The 17,470-nt window shown below is 40.7% G+C and overlaps 1 protein-coding gene across 5 annotated transcripts in view; it reads left to right on the top strand.

Moving 5' to 3' along the window:
* Positions 1-10,453, top strand: part of LOC111951074 (neurexin-1-beta-like) — a 146,156-nt gene extending 135,703 nt beyond the window's left edge. For 3 of the 5 annotated variants that reach the window (XM_023969072.3, XM_023969071.3, XM_023969073.3), the window contains 2 exons: positions 3,765-3,849; positions 7,574-10,453. In XM_023969072.3, coding sequence (XP_023824840.1) covers positions 3,765-3,849; positions 7,574-8,397 — 909 coding nt within the window. In that variant the 3' untranslated portion in view covers positions 8,398-10,453. The remainder of the gene's footprint in view (positions 1-3,764; positions 3,850-7,573) is intronic. The other 2 variants (XM_023969074.3, XM_023969075.3) reach the window with 1 other exon arrangement.
* Positions 10,454-17,470: the final 7,017 nt, after the last annotated feature.

The following is a 17,470-nucleotide window of genomic DNA, read 5'->3' on the forward strand; positions in this document are numbered from 1 at the left end:
AGTCATGGCTAAACTGCCTATTTCCATATCCAGCACTCCGGTAGTCATTTGCATGAATGTTGATGAACCACAATTCAACCCCACGTAGAACCTTGGACTAATATAAATAGCCCTATAGGGAGAGCAGCAGAGCAAAGGGGGGGGGGGGTTACAGAGAGACCACCTCAGAGCTGCTCTTATTAGGCTCCCAGCAGAATATTTCTAACTTCCAAGCTTGTCCTTTCAACACATGAAAACATGATTTATGTTCACGGGCTGTCTGAATATTTAAAACAACATTAGTCACTTGAAATATTAAACAGTACAAGTTTAAGTTATATTCAAAGTCATTTGTTCTCGAACACTCTGATTGGGAGAGACAAACGCCTGTGTATATCATGACATACGGCGAGACCCAGATGCAGACACAGGAGGCAGATGGTCGGAGTCTTACAATGTTTATTAATCCAAAAGGAGTAGGCAAGAGAATGGTCGTGGACAGGCAAAAGGGTCAAAACCAGATCAGAGTCCAGGAGGTACAGAACTGCAGACAGGCTCGTGGTCAAGGCAGGCAGAATGGTCAGACAGGCGGGTACAAAGTCCAGAAACAGGCAAGGGTCAAAACCGGGAGGACTAGAAAAAGGAGAATAGCAAAAAGCAGGAGAACGGGAAAAACGCTGGTTGACTTGGAAAAACATACAAGACGAACTGGCACAGAGAGACAGGAAACACAGGGATAAGTACACTGGCCCAGAGAGACAGGAAACACAGGGATAAATACACTGGCCCAGAGAGACAGGAAACACAGGGATAAATACACTGGCCCAGAGAGATAGGAAACACAGGGATAAATACACTGGCCCAGAGAGACAGGAAACACGGGGATAAATACACTGGGAAAACAAGCGATACCTGGAGGGGTGGAGACAACAACGAGAACAGGTGAAACTGATCAGGGTGCGACAGTGTATTCACTTGGCAATCCTCTCTCTTCTGTTGTGGTTATGATTTATTCTCCATCCTGTACTTTCTAGGTTCCTCATAAGATTAGCACGGGACGGCCTATGAATATGTGCCAATGAACAACACAAGCTCAATCATTCTCACAGTCAACTAACTCCCTCTGTGCCATTAGACGACAGTAGTGGGATATAAGATACTGTAATCATTTTCTCAGGCAGTGGTTTACATTGAAAGTGTTTCGTGTACCTGAGCTGAACATTTGTCATGGTGTCATGTCATAAATTACAAAAACAAACCAAATGAATAATACCTACAGTTCCACCATAAACAATAAACGTGCTTATGAAACTACAGGCGTTGATACACAGACACAGGAAGGGAGGGAGTAATTGCTTTATGAAGGCAGTCAGGCAGATCTAATATGCAGCAATAAAGCATGTTTTAATTAGAGAATCGAAACGCCACAACAATGCTGTTATTTGTTACATGTGGATTAGAGAGTAAGACACAAGGGCCAGACAAGACAACTCTTTAATCGTCCTACAGTTTTCAAACGGCCAAGCAATTGTTCTGATCACAGTTGCTAAAGCTTTATTGTGAAAAAAACAAAGCTTTGATACCTTTTCATACACTAACCACACCTCCAGATGTTTTAAAGCATATTTGATGGATGACAGTACTCTGTAACAGCCATTGCCCAGTAAGCATGTCAAGTTCCAGCTAAATCCGAACCCTGTAAATGCATTGATACCATACGGTGGGACAAAGGCTCCTTCCTCCAGCTAAATAAGTTGATTAGGCTTGTCCATACGATAATGAAGGCGATAAATTGATGTCAATCATGGCCTAACTGCTTACCTCCAATGCCAAACCTCCCTGTCTATGTAAAGATTTCTCAAGCCCTTGTTGAATTTCAATGCTCTTTCTGAAGGTYATAATGGCAGACAGCTTTAGGGTTGGCTACACCTGCTTGTAGTAACTGCATTTATTTCTACATTTACTGACACTGCCTTTCTCCTCAAAATAGTTCAGTGTGTTTATTCTTTTGATATTTTATATAGGTAAATAATACACTGTGACAGTTGAATACATGTTTGAATGGAAAACATTGTCTTAGAAACTGTGATGACAGTTTGATGGAACATTGTTTGAGAAGAGCTCAGGGCAGGCCAATGATTAATATACTGTATGTGAGAGCTGTCAAAAAAAGTGGTGTCTCATATCAAACATGTGCAGATATGATTTATCGTGAGGTTTCTGTGCCTTGACATGTGAGAACAAACTGAGGCATTCGTGTAATCTCCGGATCATACTACAACGAGTTCCAAAAGCATTGGGACAGTGACAAATGTGTTGTTGTTTTGGCTCTGTAATCCAGACCTTTGGGTTTGAAATGATACAATGACTGTGAGRTTAAAGCGCAGACTGTCCGCTTAAATTTGAGGGTATTTTCATCCATATTGGGTGAACCGTTTAGACATTACAGTACTTTTTATACATCGTCCCCCCATTTTAGGAGACCAGATGTATTGGTACAAATTCACTTATAATGTGTATTAAAGTAGTCAAAAGTGTAGTATTTCGTCCCATATTCATAGCACGCAATGATTTCATCAAGCTTGTAACTCTACAAACTTGTTGGATGCATTTTCTGTTTGTTTTGGTCGTGTTTTAAATTGTTTTGTGCCCAATAGAAATGAATGGTAAATAATGTATTTTGTCATTTTGGAGTCACTTGTATTGTAAATAAGAATATAATATGTTTTCTATACACTTCTACATTCATGTGGATGCTACCATGGTTATAGATAGTCATGAATGAATCGTGAATAATGATGAGTGAGAAAGTTACAGATGCACAAATACCATACCCCCAAGACATGCTAACCTCTGACCGTTACAATAACAGGGGAGGTTATCATTTTTGGAGGGGTATGATATTTATGCCTCTAACTTTCTCACTCCTTACTCACGATTCATTCAGGATTATCTGTAAAAATGGTAGCATCCACATTAAGGTAGAAGTGTTTAGAAACATATTATATTCTTATTTACAATAAATGTGACTCCAAAATGACACAATACATTATTTACCATTCATTTCTTTTGGGCACAAAATAATCTGAAACACAATCAAAACAAACAGCAAATGCATCCATTCACAAGCTTTATGTAGTTATTGTGTGCTATGAATATGGGACCAAATACTAAACGTTTTACTAGTTCAATACACATATAAGTGAATTTGTCCAAATACTTTTGGTCCCCTAAAATGGGGGGACTATGTACAAAAATAGTTGTAATTTCTAAATCGTTCACCCGATAAAGATGAAGATACCCTCATAAAATCTGACAGTCTGCGCTTTAACCTCATAGTCATTGTATCATTTCAAAACAGCAACAAAAAATGTCACTGTCCCAATACTTTTGGAGCTCACTGTATATGATATTTATATAGCTTCTGTATATGTCTGGGATATTAATTTATGTATAGGTACAGGAGGTATTAGGAAAGAAAAATAGATGCTTCTGTTTGAGCACAATCATTGCATCATGGAACTAGCACTGTGAAATTGAATCCTGGCCCATAATTAATTGTTTTTCTACTATTGATCTGGTGGAAACAGCAAGGAGTGCAATACTCCAGCCTTAGTTTTTCTGAAGTATTCTCAAATAATGAAGTTCACTTGCAAGGCTTTTTTTGCGGGAATAACGTTGTGTTATTGTTTTATTAATGTTCGACGTTGACAACTAAGAGTTTTAAAGATTGAATACTGTATAGATTACAAAGCAGCAACGTTGTGTCCTCTTCTTCTCCGCAGTCTCAGAACTCGGATGACATCTTGGTGGCTTCTGCTGAGTGTCCCAGTGATGACGAGGACCTGGAGGAGTGTGAGCCTGGAACAGGTGAGTCTGTCTGTCAGCCCTGGTCTGGGGTTCAGTGTCATACCAAGGCCCTAGGAGGGAACAGGACCTCCTAGTATCACCTACTGTCTTCCTACACTAGGGACCAATAGGCTTTAATTTAATAATTTAATAAGGTTTTAATGAGCTCATGGATAAAATCGAATGTGCCTTGATCTAGCCCTATCGCTACTTTCAAAGTTGTAATTTTGTCTGTTCTCATCGCTCGTCTTTTCCTCAGCTACTACCTCTGCTTTGAACTCGCTGTTAGGGGAGATTTCATTACTGCCACTAGCGAGCAAGATCTTATCTCAAGATGAGAAGATCTCATGCTATCCTTGTGCACTCCCATAAACAAAATAAGAAACAAACGGGGGGAAATAGCTGAGGCCTTCATGTAGGCTTACATTTGGTTGTCGGAGGCCGTGTTCATAATATCAAGCTCATGGAAGGTTCTGGTGTTTGTGGATGACTGATCTTAATATTCCTACAGCTATCACTGCTTCTGACCTTTTCAGAACGGCTCCATATTTCACTACTGCCTGCCTGGCCCTGGCCAGTGTGAGCTGTCAAAGAAAGGCTGCAAAGACACAAATGTCCTGGCGTAGTCTGAAAGGCCGTTTTGGTGAAGGTCAGGAGTGGGGTTGGACAGATCTGTGGCACACCTAGCGCTGAGACAGAGGAGCATTTCCTCTTCTACGTTCTAGTCTTTAGCTCGCCAAATCACGCAATGCAGCTGGGCTTCATAGTAGTCACATTCATTACTAGGGTTACTCATGAAATGTATTACATGTACAGTTGAAGTCGGAAGTTTACATACACTTAGGTTGGAGTCATTAAAACTAATTTTTCAAGCACTCCACAAATTTCTAGTAAACAAACTGTAGTTTTGGCAAGTCGGTTAGGACATCTACTTTGTGCATGACACAAGTCATTTTTCCAACAGTTGTTTACAGACAGATTATTTCACTTATAAGTCACTGTATCACAATTCCAGTGGGTCAGAAGTTTACAAACACTAAGTTGACTGACTTTAAACAGCTTGGAAAATTCCAGAAAACAATGTAATGCCTTTAGAAGCTTCTGATAGGCTAATTGACATCATTTGAGTCAATTGGAGGTGTACCTGTGGATTTATTTCAAGGCCTACCTTCAAACTCAGTGCCTCTTTGCTTGACATCATGGGAAAATCAAACGAAATCATCCAAGACCTCAGAAAAAAAATTGTAGATCTCCACAAGTCTGGTTCATCCTTGGGAGCAATTTCCAAACGCCTGAAGGTACCACGTTCATCTGTACAAACAATAGTACGCAAGTATAAACACCATGGGACCACGCAGCCGTCATACCGCTTAGGAAGGAGACGCGTTCTGTCTCCTAGAGATGAACGTACTTTGGTGCTAAAAGTGCAAATCAATCCCAGAACAACAGCAAAGGATGCTGGAGGAAACGGGTACAAAAGTATCTATGTCCACAGTAAAACAAGTCCTATATTGACATAACCTGAAAGGCCGCTCAGCAAGGAAGAAGCCACTGCTCCAAAACCGCCATAAAAAAAGCCAGACTACGGTTTGCAACTGCACATGGGGACAAAGATCATACTTTTTGGAGAAATGTCCTCTGGTCTGATGAAACAAAAATAGAACTGTTTGGCCATAGTGACCATCATTATGTTTGGAGGAAAAAGGGGGATGCTTGCAAGCCGAAGAACACCATCACAACCGTGAAGAATGTGGGTGGCAGCATCATGTTGTGGGGGTGCTTTGCTGCAGGAGGGACTGGTGCACTTCACAAAATAGATGGCATCATKAGGCAGGAAAATTACGTGGATGTATTGAAGCAACATCTCAAGACATCAGTCAGGAAGTTAAAGCTTGATCGCAAATGGGTCTTCCAAATGGACAATGACCCAGTCCCGTTTGTTGAAATGAGTGGACCAAGGCGCAGCGTGCGTAGAGTTCCACATTATATTTAATAATGAAACTTACAACCAAAACAACAAAGAATATAACAAACGTGCAGTATTGCAGTGCTCAAGGCAACTATACAAAAACAAGATCCCACAACAAACAGGTGGGAAAAGGCTGCCTAAATATGATCCACAATCAGAGACAACAATAGACAGCTGCCTCTGATTGGGAACCATACCAGGCCAACATAGAAATAACAAAACTAGAATGCCCACCCTAGTCACACCCTGACCTAACCAAAATACAGAATAAAAAGGCTCTCTAAGGTCAGGGCGTGACAGACCCAAAGCATACTTCCAAAGTTGTGGCAAAATGGCTTAAGGACAACAAAGTCAAGGTATTTGAGTGGCCATCACATTTTTTAGGCAGAACTGAAAATTGTGTGCGAGCAAGGAGGCCTACAAACCTGACTCAGTTACACCAGCTCTGTCAGGGGGAATGAGCCAAAATTCACCCAACTTATTGTGGGAAGCTTGTGGAAGGCTACCCAAAACATTTGACCCAAGTTAAACAATTTAAAGGCAATGCTACCAAATACTAATTGAGTGTATGTAAACTTCTGAACCACTGGGAATGTGATGAAATAAATAAAATCTGAAATAAATAATTCTCTCTACTATTATTCTGACATTTCACATTCTTAAAATAAAGTGGTAAACCTAACTGACCTAAGACAGGGAATTTTGCTAGGATTAAATGTCAGGAATTGTGAAAAACTGAGTTTAAATGTATTTGGCTAAGGTGTATGTAAACTTCCGACTTCAACTGTACAAAACAGGAGGCTGCTGAAGGGAGGACGGCTCATAATAATGGCTGGACAGAGTAAATGAAATGGCATCAAACACCTGGAAACCATGTGTTTGATGTATTTGATACGATTCCAGTTTTTCCGCTCCAGCCATTACCACGAGCCTGTCCTCCCCAATTAAGGTGCCACCAACCTCCTGTGATGTACGAAGGGGTCGTTTTTTTCTTACTTGTCTGTGTGATAAAAGGCTTGTTTTCATGCAAATGTTTCAAGAGTTTCAAAAGCGACATTAGATCATGATAGACGATTGGCTTTACTTGTCGCCAGTTTGTCCTGTAAGATGTCACAATTTATGCAGACAAATGGTCATTGTCATGATCCTTCCTTCTCCACCTATCCTCTTGCCCCTCCCTGACACTCCCTTTTATCAATAACACTGTCAGTAGAGGTGAATCGGGCCCTTGACTTGTTTTCATTGTCTTTCTAACCTTGATATTAGTTTTTTAGTCATTTTGTTGAGGTGGCTTGAGGAGGTGTGGTTATGTTTCTATAAACATCAAGGATGTTCAACCTTAGTAAACTACCAAATATTGTTACTGGCATGCACACATCCGTCTGCAACTGCAAATCAAATAATTAAGGATGTATGTCAATGTTATGCAGCTGTTTTTGAATTTGTTTTTCTCTTCATGCAAAAATCATGTGGCAATATGTTGATGTACGTAAGTGACCTTATCCCATGGTTTGCTGTCTTTTTTTATTAAGAGATGTCCAGAAATGTGAACTTGTAAGCAAATCCATATTATAGATAATACTGTATACTTAAAAATCTTCCATATTAATTATCTTGCCCCTACATGGCGTAATATTACATGATTTGGAACATTGTAGCTATATAATGAGCATATTGTGTTTGTAATGTAATGAGCACAATTGTTCATTATTCGTGTCTGGGGTCTCCTAATGCTCCTCTAATGTGTGTCTCCTACCCTCTCTTTGTCTTTTCTAGGAGGTGAATTAGTGTTGCCTATAATAACAGTGGATTCCCTTGAGCCCCCATCCATCGCCACCCATTACCCTGCTATCCCCCCTCCTCCCACCTCCCTGTCCCCACTTGAGACCACCAAAGAGTCCCTGATGCTGTCCAACCCTCACCCTCCCTGCCCCCCGGATCAGGAGGACTGCGGTGACCCTGTGGAGGTCTCGGCCTTCGGTTCTGGGGAGATGACGGAATCAGATGATGAGGACTTTTACAAAAACTCCCCTCTGGTCACTGACAGGACAGTCCTGCCTCCTCCTCCCCCCGCCGCTGGTGAGGGCCGGGCCCAGAAACCCCATAATCCCCGCCCCCCTCCTTCTGCTCCCACCACCAACCCTGACCAGCTCCACATCCCCGCGGGCAAAATGAACACCCGTGACCAGGTGCTTCTGCCCCCTGCCCCTCCGTCATCCCGGTATACACCTGGACTAACTTACCCCCCCAATTTCCCCCATGTGCCCACAGCCGACCCTACAGCCCCCGGTGAGAAGGTCATGCACCCCGGCCTGGTGGATAGGATCGGGGAGTCCAGTAGCACCACAGGGATGGTGGTTGGCATTGTGGCAGCTGCTGCCCTCTGCATTCTCATCCTCCTCTACGCCATGTACAAGTACCGCAACCGTGACGAGAGCTCCTACCAGACGGACCAGGGACACAACTTCATCAGCAACCCAGTTTCCGAGGGCAATGGGGCCATGGTCAAGCTAGAGAAGACACCAAGCACAACCACGGCTGCAGTAGCTAAGACAGTAACCAAGGGCAAGAAGAACAAAGACAAAGAGTATTATGTCTAAGAGAGGGATGGATAGAGAAGGAGAGAGCGAGAGAGATAGGCTAGAGCAGGGTTTCCCAACTCCAGTCCTCGAATACCCCGGAGAAGCACACCTGATTCAACTTGTCAACTAATCATCAAGCCCTCAATCAGTTGAATCAGGTGAGTTTGTCCGGGGCAACAACAAAGATGTGTGCTGTTGGGGGTACTCGGGGACTGTTGGGATACACTGGGATAGAGGGAAATCATGGAAAGGGGGTTCTCCCAAAGAATTTCACTTCCACATTATCCTCTTGATAAATATCCAAAGTGTAGGGTGTAATTGTTACATTTGTGGCAAAAAAAAAAAAAAAAAAAATTCTAATTTGCGATCAGTATTTCCCCAATTCCTGTTAAATTATGCTTTGAGAATTTGTATCACATACCAAATATTGTATTGGATAACATACCATTTCATACAGGATAAGAAGCATATTCATTTTGCTGTGTTTGTATATAGCACCACTATCTATCAACTGTATGGTTATGGTTCCCAGTGAAAACTCAGTTTAAACCATTGTACTATAGAACCAGGTTTGCATGAATGTCAGTTCATCATGCTCTATCTCAAGTCCCTATGTCTTTGTAATGAAGTCAGCGGTATCAGTGTGTACTGAAAGGTCATTATGGTAGATAAGGACAGAGCAAACCAGTAGAGTTTACTAGATTAAACTAAAGCCATACCCATATTTGGAGATTGGGTGACCCACCTTCTCTGCAGACTAGCCTACCCTATTTTGTGTTATCCCACATAAAACGACTTTCCACTCTGTCTATCTCTCTGGTTGTCCATGGTGCTATGTTAATGGTCCAATATCATTTCCTTTTGGGAAACTACAGGTTTTCAAAGGGAATACACCAATTCGCAGCTGAATTTAGCCAACAAACCCACTATCTGGATGGATGAGATGAGCTGGATTCTCTCATCTCTGTGTGAGAAGAGATCACCAAATCTACAGTGTGTCATTCATTCCATCCAGGAACAAGTTCCTCAAGCTTAACACATCTCACAAAGCAAAACGCTACTGTAGCAAAGACATTGCTCTGTAAACATATTTGTATGTATAGATGTCTTGGGTTTGAAAAAGCATTGCTTCTGTGTTTGTTGGAGTACACGGGGGGGGGGGGGGACAGGCATGAAAAAGATACTTCATGTGAGAGATGTTCTGCCCCCACGGTTACCACTGTCAACACTCCAGCCAGATCCCCCTTTGAGGAAAGTAGAGACAGTGAAAATGAAAGGGAGCTGCAGGACACAGTCACTTTTGAATAACTTTTTCTGGGTGTTCCTGTGGGAGGGGGGGACATGCTCAAGCTTGTGTCAAGAGGCTGGCTTTCGCTTTCCTTCTTCAAAATTGGCACACAAAAAAAAACTGGAAAGGCACAAACAGTAGAAAAATCTCTTTGAGAGATAAATACTGTGTTACCTTTGAAAGCAAACCGAACATGTATTCTGGTTTTTCTACCCATGAATAAAAGACTGTTCTGTGAGATGAACTATTGAAGGTTTGTGAATTGTATAGCTATTTCTCAGATACTTCTGTGTTTCTCTTGTTACCATTCCTGCAGTTCCGTTTTTTTATGTTTCCTTTTAATCCGATACAGATGAAAGGGAGCATTTTGTCTATGATGAGACACCATTGTCTGACTACAGAGACCCATTATAAGTATTTTCTTTTTTCAATGTTGAATAACATGACATTTCCATTAAGGACAGGTTAGTGATTGTATGTAAACGTATCAAGAGAAAACACAAAGGATGATGTGCACTCTTTTGTTTCATTTCTTYGTTTTATGTACATTGAAAAACCTGGCTATCTTTGTCTGTTGTTGCCATTCTCTCTGTTGTATCATGTTTACATTTTCAATTTCTGTAATTTTCATCTTATTTTTTTATGAAGTGCCATTCAACATAAACTTCTCAGAGTATATTCCTGTCCTAACTCAATGATATTGTAAAGTGTTCCTGTGAAATTAACCTTAATATGTGTACAGTACATTGACAGAGGGGAAATACAATTGGTTATATACTTCGTATACTCCTGTGTTGTGTGGCTTTTTTATGAGTGCAAATGCCTCATCAAATGAATGGGTTGCACTTGAACTACTACACACAGCCAGTGGCGTCATTAGGCTGGGGCTCTGGGGCTTCAACCCTGGATGTTTTTGGTCCAGCCCTGAACCTTTATATGGTCCAAAATTGTTATTTCATTTTGTGTTACATTTCAGTGTGATATGAGTTTGCATAACCACACATCAATTGCGCTATTCAGGATCAAAAATAAAAAAGAATGACACATTTTAATAACAGAAATAAACAATCCAATATACTGCACTAGGAAGAAGCCCCTGGAGTGACGCAGTGCCTGCTGTGATTGGTGGAGATTTCACAAAGCAGTGGACCACTCACATCCCTTGACCCCTCCCCTACCCCTACAGCACCAGATAGATGTCAATGTCATCACTCAGCAAAATGCCTGTTACTCAGTCAGAGTCTGCAGTACCTTTCTTCTGACAGAGAGGCAAAAAAATGCAAGCAGGTTGAGGATGCAGTGAATAGGGTGGAAAGGGCAGAACAGCTAGAAAGTCAAAGTGCATCAGCAGAGTTAGCCACAGGTTTGTGCAGGGTTGGTGGTAGCTAACTAGCTAGTCTCCTTCAGTATAAGGGTTGGCTAATGCTGATACGCTAGCGTTAGCGCTCAGCATCCTAAAGCTATTGGGTGTCAGAGTTAATTAACAGTATAGTTAGTGAATGGGCAAGCTTGGGATGTTTGATATAAGTCATGATATTAGGAAAAGTGTTTATTTCCAGTGAGCGTATTTAAATGGGTTTTGTTTCTGTAGCTAGCTTGGCTGGCTAGTTCGGTAGCTACTGGTTGGCTAGCTAGCTGAGACCGAAGAGATGAGACATTTTTTCTAACTGAAGCACATATCTTCTGACAGTAACACAGTGGCCCCCTGTGGACTGAAGCTGAACTTTAATACAACATTATATTTAACCCTGTTTAAAATTAGCAATGTTGAGGTGGTAGAACTGACTAAATGAAATGAGTCGTAGAGGTCTTATAACCTATTCCATTCGACAGTTAAACATGCTTGGCTCATGTTGGATATTTCCATATAGGCCATGTAACTATTTGTAAAGAAACTGCCCATCATTAAATTGGTGAAATTATTTAATTGAACTTTTATTTTTATTACTCTTTTTATTCACTTAGCTACTTACTTTTTCTATTGTTGTTGCATTGTCGAGAGGTTAACCTGCAAGTAAGAATTTCCTTGCACTTTGTACTTCGTGTGTATCATGTGTATATGACAAATAAACAAACTTGAACTTAGAAGGGGGAGGGCAGCCAGAAAGAGAGGGAAAAAGATGGCCAGCTTGAAGGTGAACAAAACATTGAAAATACAAAGGCCCTTAAGCTATGTGTTCACAAATGTTATGTAATCTAAAAAGCTCACATTAGCTGGTAGAACTGATTAAATTAAATGAATCATAGAGGTCTTATAACTTCTTCCATTCTACAGGTCTTGGCTCATGTCACTTTATATTCATATAACCTAGGGGCTATGTACTGTAGCTTCTTATCTGTCATGTTTGGAGTGGTGTTGCGCTGTTATGTGGACACTTGAATTTTTCTTTACAGTTGAGTTCCCTGGTCGTGTCAGTTTACAGTAACTTACAAGAGTAACTGCCCCTAAAAACCAACTTCTCATTTAGAAAAGAGACTATGTGGCATCAATATGAGTCAGAATTGACTACAAAGTGTAAATAGGATCATTTTGATTATAAAGTTAGTCTTGTACGAAACTCAATTTTGTGAGACTTGTGGTCATAACTGCATCACAATGTAAATGAAGGTTGGGTTAGTTTCAATCCTGCCCACAGCTGGCAGCACACGAGTAATCCTAAATTCGGACTGCAGCTGCACGCAACCCAATCATAATACATGTGGTAAATATGGGTTGACTTTGGATATCCCTATGGGGCTAGTTAGGGCTCATCGGTAAATTACACAATGTACATGGGACAATATATTAAAATTACAATAGCTTAAAACCTCAAACCAACGATAAACTGTAGAAATTCATAGACAATTATTGAATGCATTTAATGAGAAAACTAAAAGGTGTCCAACATGAAAATAGTGTCTAATTTGCATTGTGTAATTTATTGACTAGCCCGGAGATAGGCTATCCAAAGTCAGGTCCCACACACCAGCCGACTGAAGCTAATTGGCAAAGTAATTTGGCTAAATCTTCCCAGTGGCGTAAAGTACTTAAGTAAAAATACATTAAAATACTACTTAAGTAGTTTTTTGGGGTATCTATGCTTTACTATTTATATGTTTTTTGTGGCAACTTTTACTTCACAACATTCCAAAAGAAAATAATGTACTTTTTACTCCATACATTTCCCCTGACACCCAAAAGTACTCGTTACATTTTAAATGCTTAGCAGGACAGAAAATGGTCCAATTCACACACTTATCAAGAGAACTTCCCTGGTCATCCCTAATGCCTCTGATCTGATGGACTCACTAAACACAAATGCTTTGTTTGTAAATTATTTTGGAGTGTGTCCCTGGCTATCCATACATTTAAAAAACAAGAAAATTGTGCCGTCTGCTTTGCTTAATAAAATGAATTTTAAATTATTTGTACTTTTACTTTTGATACTTAAGTATATTTTAGCAATTACATTACTTTTGATACTTGTATTTAAAATCAAATACTTTTAGACTTTTACTCAAGTAGTATTTTACTGGGTTACTTTTTCTTGAGGCCTTTTCTATTAAGGTATCTTTACTTTTACTCAAGTATGACAATTGAGTACTTTTTTCACCACTGACTCTTCTCACCTGTGAACAAACTCATGAAACACCCACATCAAACCACACCCTGAAACCAACTCACAACTGAATTCAGTCATAGCCCCTAGCATTTCTTAATGAACCAAATCTAAAACGAGGCCAAATCAGGAAGTGCAATCACCCTTTAAAACTAACAACATGTTGCACTTCTACCTTGCTACCTTTTAGATGAGCCAAGGGGAAGGACAGATGAGAACAGCGGGCCAATAGAACAGGCCAGTGGAGCATTTAGAACAGCAGCAGCCAGGGGCAAATGGTAGGGAAGAGGATCATTTAGATGACTCAGACACGGGCCCAAAACAAGTTCAGCTACCCCAGTATCCCCTTGACTGTTTTGGATTGCAAAACTAAAGAGACACTCCAGACAAGACACAGAGACAGCAACAGAGAGTAGGATATGATGGAGCAAGATACACCAGGCAGACACAAAGAGAGCAACAGAATAATAGATGATGGAGAGAGACTCCAGACAAGACACAGAATGCAGAGGAGGGGTGAGCACACAGACTGTATCACTTAAAGCTGCTTAATAGATTAAAATCACTGCTGTGTGTGTGTGTGTGTGTGTGTGTGTGTGTGTNTGTGTGTGTGTGTGTGTGTGTGTGTGTGTGTGTGTGTGTGTGTGTGTGTGTTGTTTTGGTTTTACTATCCTTATGGGGAACAAATGGGAACATTTTGCCATTCCCTACAAGGAAAAAGGCTATTTTAGGCTTAGGGGTTAGGTTTAGGGTTAGGGTTACAATCTGGGTTGGGGTTACAATTATGGTTAGGGTTAAGGTTAGGAGGGTTAGGGTTAGGGAAAATAGGATTTTAAATGGGAATCAATTGTTTGGTCCCCACAAAAGTGTGTGTGTGAGAGAGAGAGATAGGGTGTTTGGCTGATAAAAAAGGGCTTTATATAAATAAATACAATTTGATTGGGTACTGTGGGATTATTTAATCAGTTTGGCTCGTTGGACAGGTCAGAGTCTATGTTTGAAGTTGTAAAGTGTTTTTTTTTTCAATACACTGTAGATGTACTGTATGTGTTCCAGAGAAGAGAGTAGAGAGTGTTCCAGAGTAGAGAGACCCAAAGTAGCAACTGTAATTGAGTACTGGCAATGTCTGCTGTGGCAAGTGGGAAGGTGCAAGTTACCTGAACAATATCTAATCTCTCAATGTTCTAATCTCTCAATGATCATCTCAAAGTGCTGTTAAATAATAATACAAATTGCCAGGGGGAAATGCCCCCGAACCCCCCTACTGGTTTTGGGCTAAGCCCCCAGTGTCTTCAAATCCTAGAAACAACCCTGCACACAGCCACCACAATGACAGCATAAACATGACTTGGCATCTTCAGGGTTACCTTCAAATGTCATGTGCATTCATTTAGTGGTAGGTATGCAGTCTAATTTGTCTATCCAACTAGCTAAACTGAACTGTCACATGACAATGTAACATCCGGTGTCAAGTAAGGTTGTGTTGAGTCATTTCATAAACTAGCGTCAGCTTCTGGGTGACTAGCAGGTTAGTTACAAGACCATTTTACCTTTGGAGGATATCTTTCTATACAAACGAATACATGTACCACTGTGCAGATATAAGCCATAGCATCAGAGTTTCATCGTCTCTTCCACTGAATGGTCTAAGGGCTGGGGTTAGGCCTGTAGGGATGGAAGTGGGCTGCCTACTGCCGTGTCTGAATGCTTCGGAACTGTTATGTTTGGGAGTGGATCCCTGCTTATCAGGATGTAATTCTAATGAACAAAATCAATCAGCACTAAATACTCATTGCAGCCAGTACACCAGGACCAGTTGAGCCTGCTTCATGTCTAGATACTGTATTTATAAAGCTAGAGACACACCAGAGCCAGTGGCATATTGGAATGGGAACAGTGCCATCTACAGTCCAAAACTATAGGTTCATTGTCTCTTATAGGTTCATCGTCTCTGACTAGTTTCTCACTAGATCGCACATTTGCCAGTCTCCTACAATCATTTGTCTACTCCTTGAATTGAGACTTCTCAGTAAAGACAACACCAGTTATCCCATTATCTATCTCCACCTAATCAGCTATGATCAAATATAACCATTGATACCTCTTTTTTTTGGCTGCAATTGTGCAGACACTAGAGACTACATTTCGGAGAACAACCAGATCACTTTACTGTCAATAATGGCGTAAACCAACCAACATTGCACATGACATTCAAGCACAGGGTTCATTATACCACCTTCTCAGCCTAGTAGACCTATTTCAAAGTTTAGTTTATTAGGATACCCATTAGCTACTGCACATGCTGCAGCTACTCTTCCTGGGGTCCACATAAAACGTACAAATACACAAAGTACAGAACAGTTATAGTCAAGAACAACATAAGTTATGACATKAAATACAAAAAAAATAAGAGTTATATATTGGAAAGACACCAAGCGACAACAAAAATACTATTTAAACACTATTCATACTGTATATATTTTTTATTTCACCTTTATTTAACCAGGTAGGCAAGTTGAGAACAAGTTCTCATTTACAATTGCGACCTGGCCAAGATAAAGCAAAGCAGTTCGACACATGCAACAACACAGAGTTCCACATGGAGTAAAACAAACATACAGTCAATAATACAGTTGAAAAATAAGTCTATATACAATGTGAGCAAATGAGGTGAGATAAGGGAGGTAAAGGCAAAAAAGGCCATGGTGGCGAAGTAAATACAATATAGCAAGTAAAACACTGGAATGGTAGATTTGCAGTGGAAGAATGTGCAAAGTAGAAATAGAAATATACATGTATATACACCCCTTGACTTATTCCACAGTTTGTGTCACTGGCCTACACACAATACCCCATAATGTCAAAGTGGAATTATGTTTTTAGACATTTTACAAATTAATTAAAAATGAAAAGCTGAAATGTCTTGAGTCAGTAAGTATTTAGCTCCTTTGTTATGGCAAGCCTAAATATGTTCAGCAGTAGAAATGTACTTAACAAGGCACATTATGAGTTGTGTGGACTCACTCTGTGTGCAATAATAATGATTTTTGAATGACTACCTCATCTCTGTACCCACACATACAATTATCTGTAAGGTCCCTCATTCGAGCAGTAAATTTAAAAAATGATTCAACCACAAAGACCAGGGAGGTTTCCAATGCCTCGCAAAGAAGGGCCCCTATTGGTAGATGGGTAAAAAAAGTAGACATTGAATATCCCTTTGAGCATGGTGATATTATTAATTACACTTTGGATGGTGTATCAATACACCCAGTCAGTACAAAGATACGGGCATCCTTCCTAACTCAGTTGCAGGAGAGGAAGGTATCCACTTAGGGATTTCACCATGAGGACAATGGGGACTTTAAGAAAGTTACAGTTTAATGGCTGTGATAGGAGAAAACTGAGGATGGATCAACAACGTTGCAGTCACTCCACAATAATAACCTGCTGCGGGGACTTGCTCCATTCAGCCACAAGAGCATTAGTGAGGTCGGGCACTGATTTGGGGCGATTGGGTCTGGCTCACAGTCCCCGTTTCAATTCATCCAAAAGGTGTTCGATGGGGCTGAAGTCATCTACACCAATCTCGACAAACCATTTCTGTATGGAACCTTGCTTTGTGCACAGGGGCATTGTCATGCTGAATCAGGAAAGGGCCTTCCCCAAACTGTTGGCACGAAGTTGGAAGCACAGAATCGTCTAGAATGGCATTGTCAGCCGTCGTTGCTCCTAGACGTTTCCACTTCACAATAACAGCACTTACAGTTAACCTGGGCAGCTCTAGCAGGGCAGAAATTTAACGAACTGGCTTGTTGGAAAGGTGGCATCCTATGATGGTGCCACGTTGAAAGTCACTGAGCTCTTCAGTAAGGCCATTCTACTGCCAATGTTTGTCTATGGAGATAACAAATAAAAATATTCCAAAACATGCTTCCTGTTTGGAATGAGACACTAAAGTAAAACTGCTAAAAATGTGGCTAATACATTTGTTTGTCCTGAATACAAAGCACTATGTTTGGGACAAATCCAATACAACACATCACAGAGTTTCACTCTTCATATTTTCAAGCATGGTGGTGGCTGCATCATGTTATGGGTATGCTTGTCATTGGCAAAGACAAGGGAGTTATTTTTTTTTATATAAGGAAACGGAATAGAGGTAAGCACAGGCACTGATTTCCAACAGAAACTGGGAGACAAA

Source organism: Salvelinus sp. IW2-2015, linkage group LG23 (assembly GCF_002910315.2).
Source record: "Salvelinus sp. IW2-2015 linkage group LG23, ASM291031v2, whole genome shotgun sequence".
Classification (NCBI taxonomy): Eukaryota; Metazoa; Chordata; class Actinopteri; order Salmoniformes; family Salmonidae; genus Salvelinus; species Salvelinus sp. IW2-2015.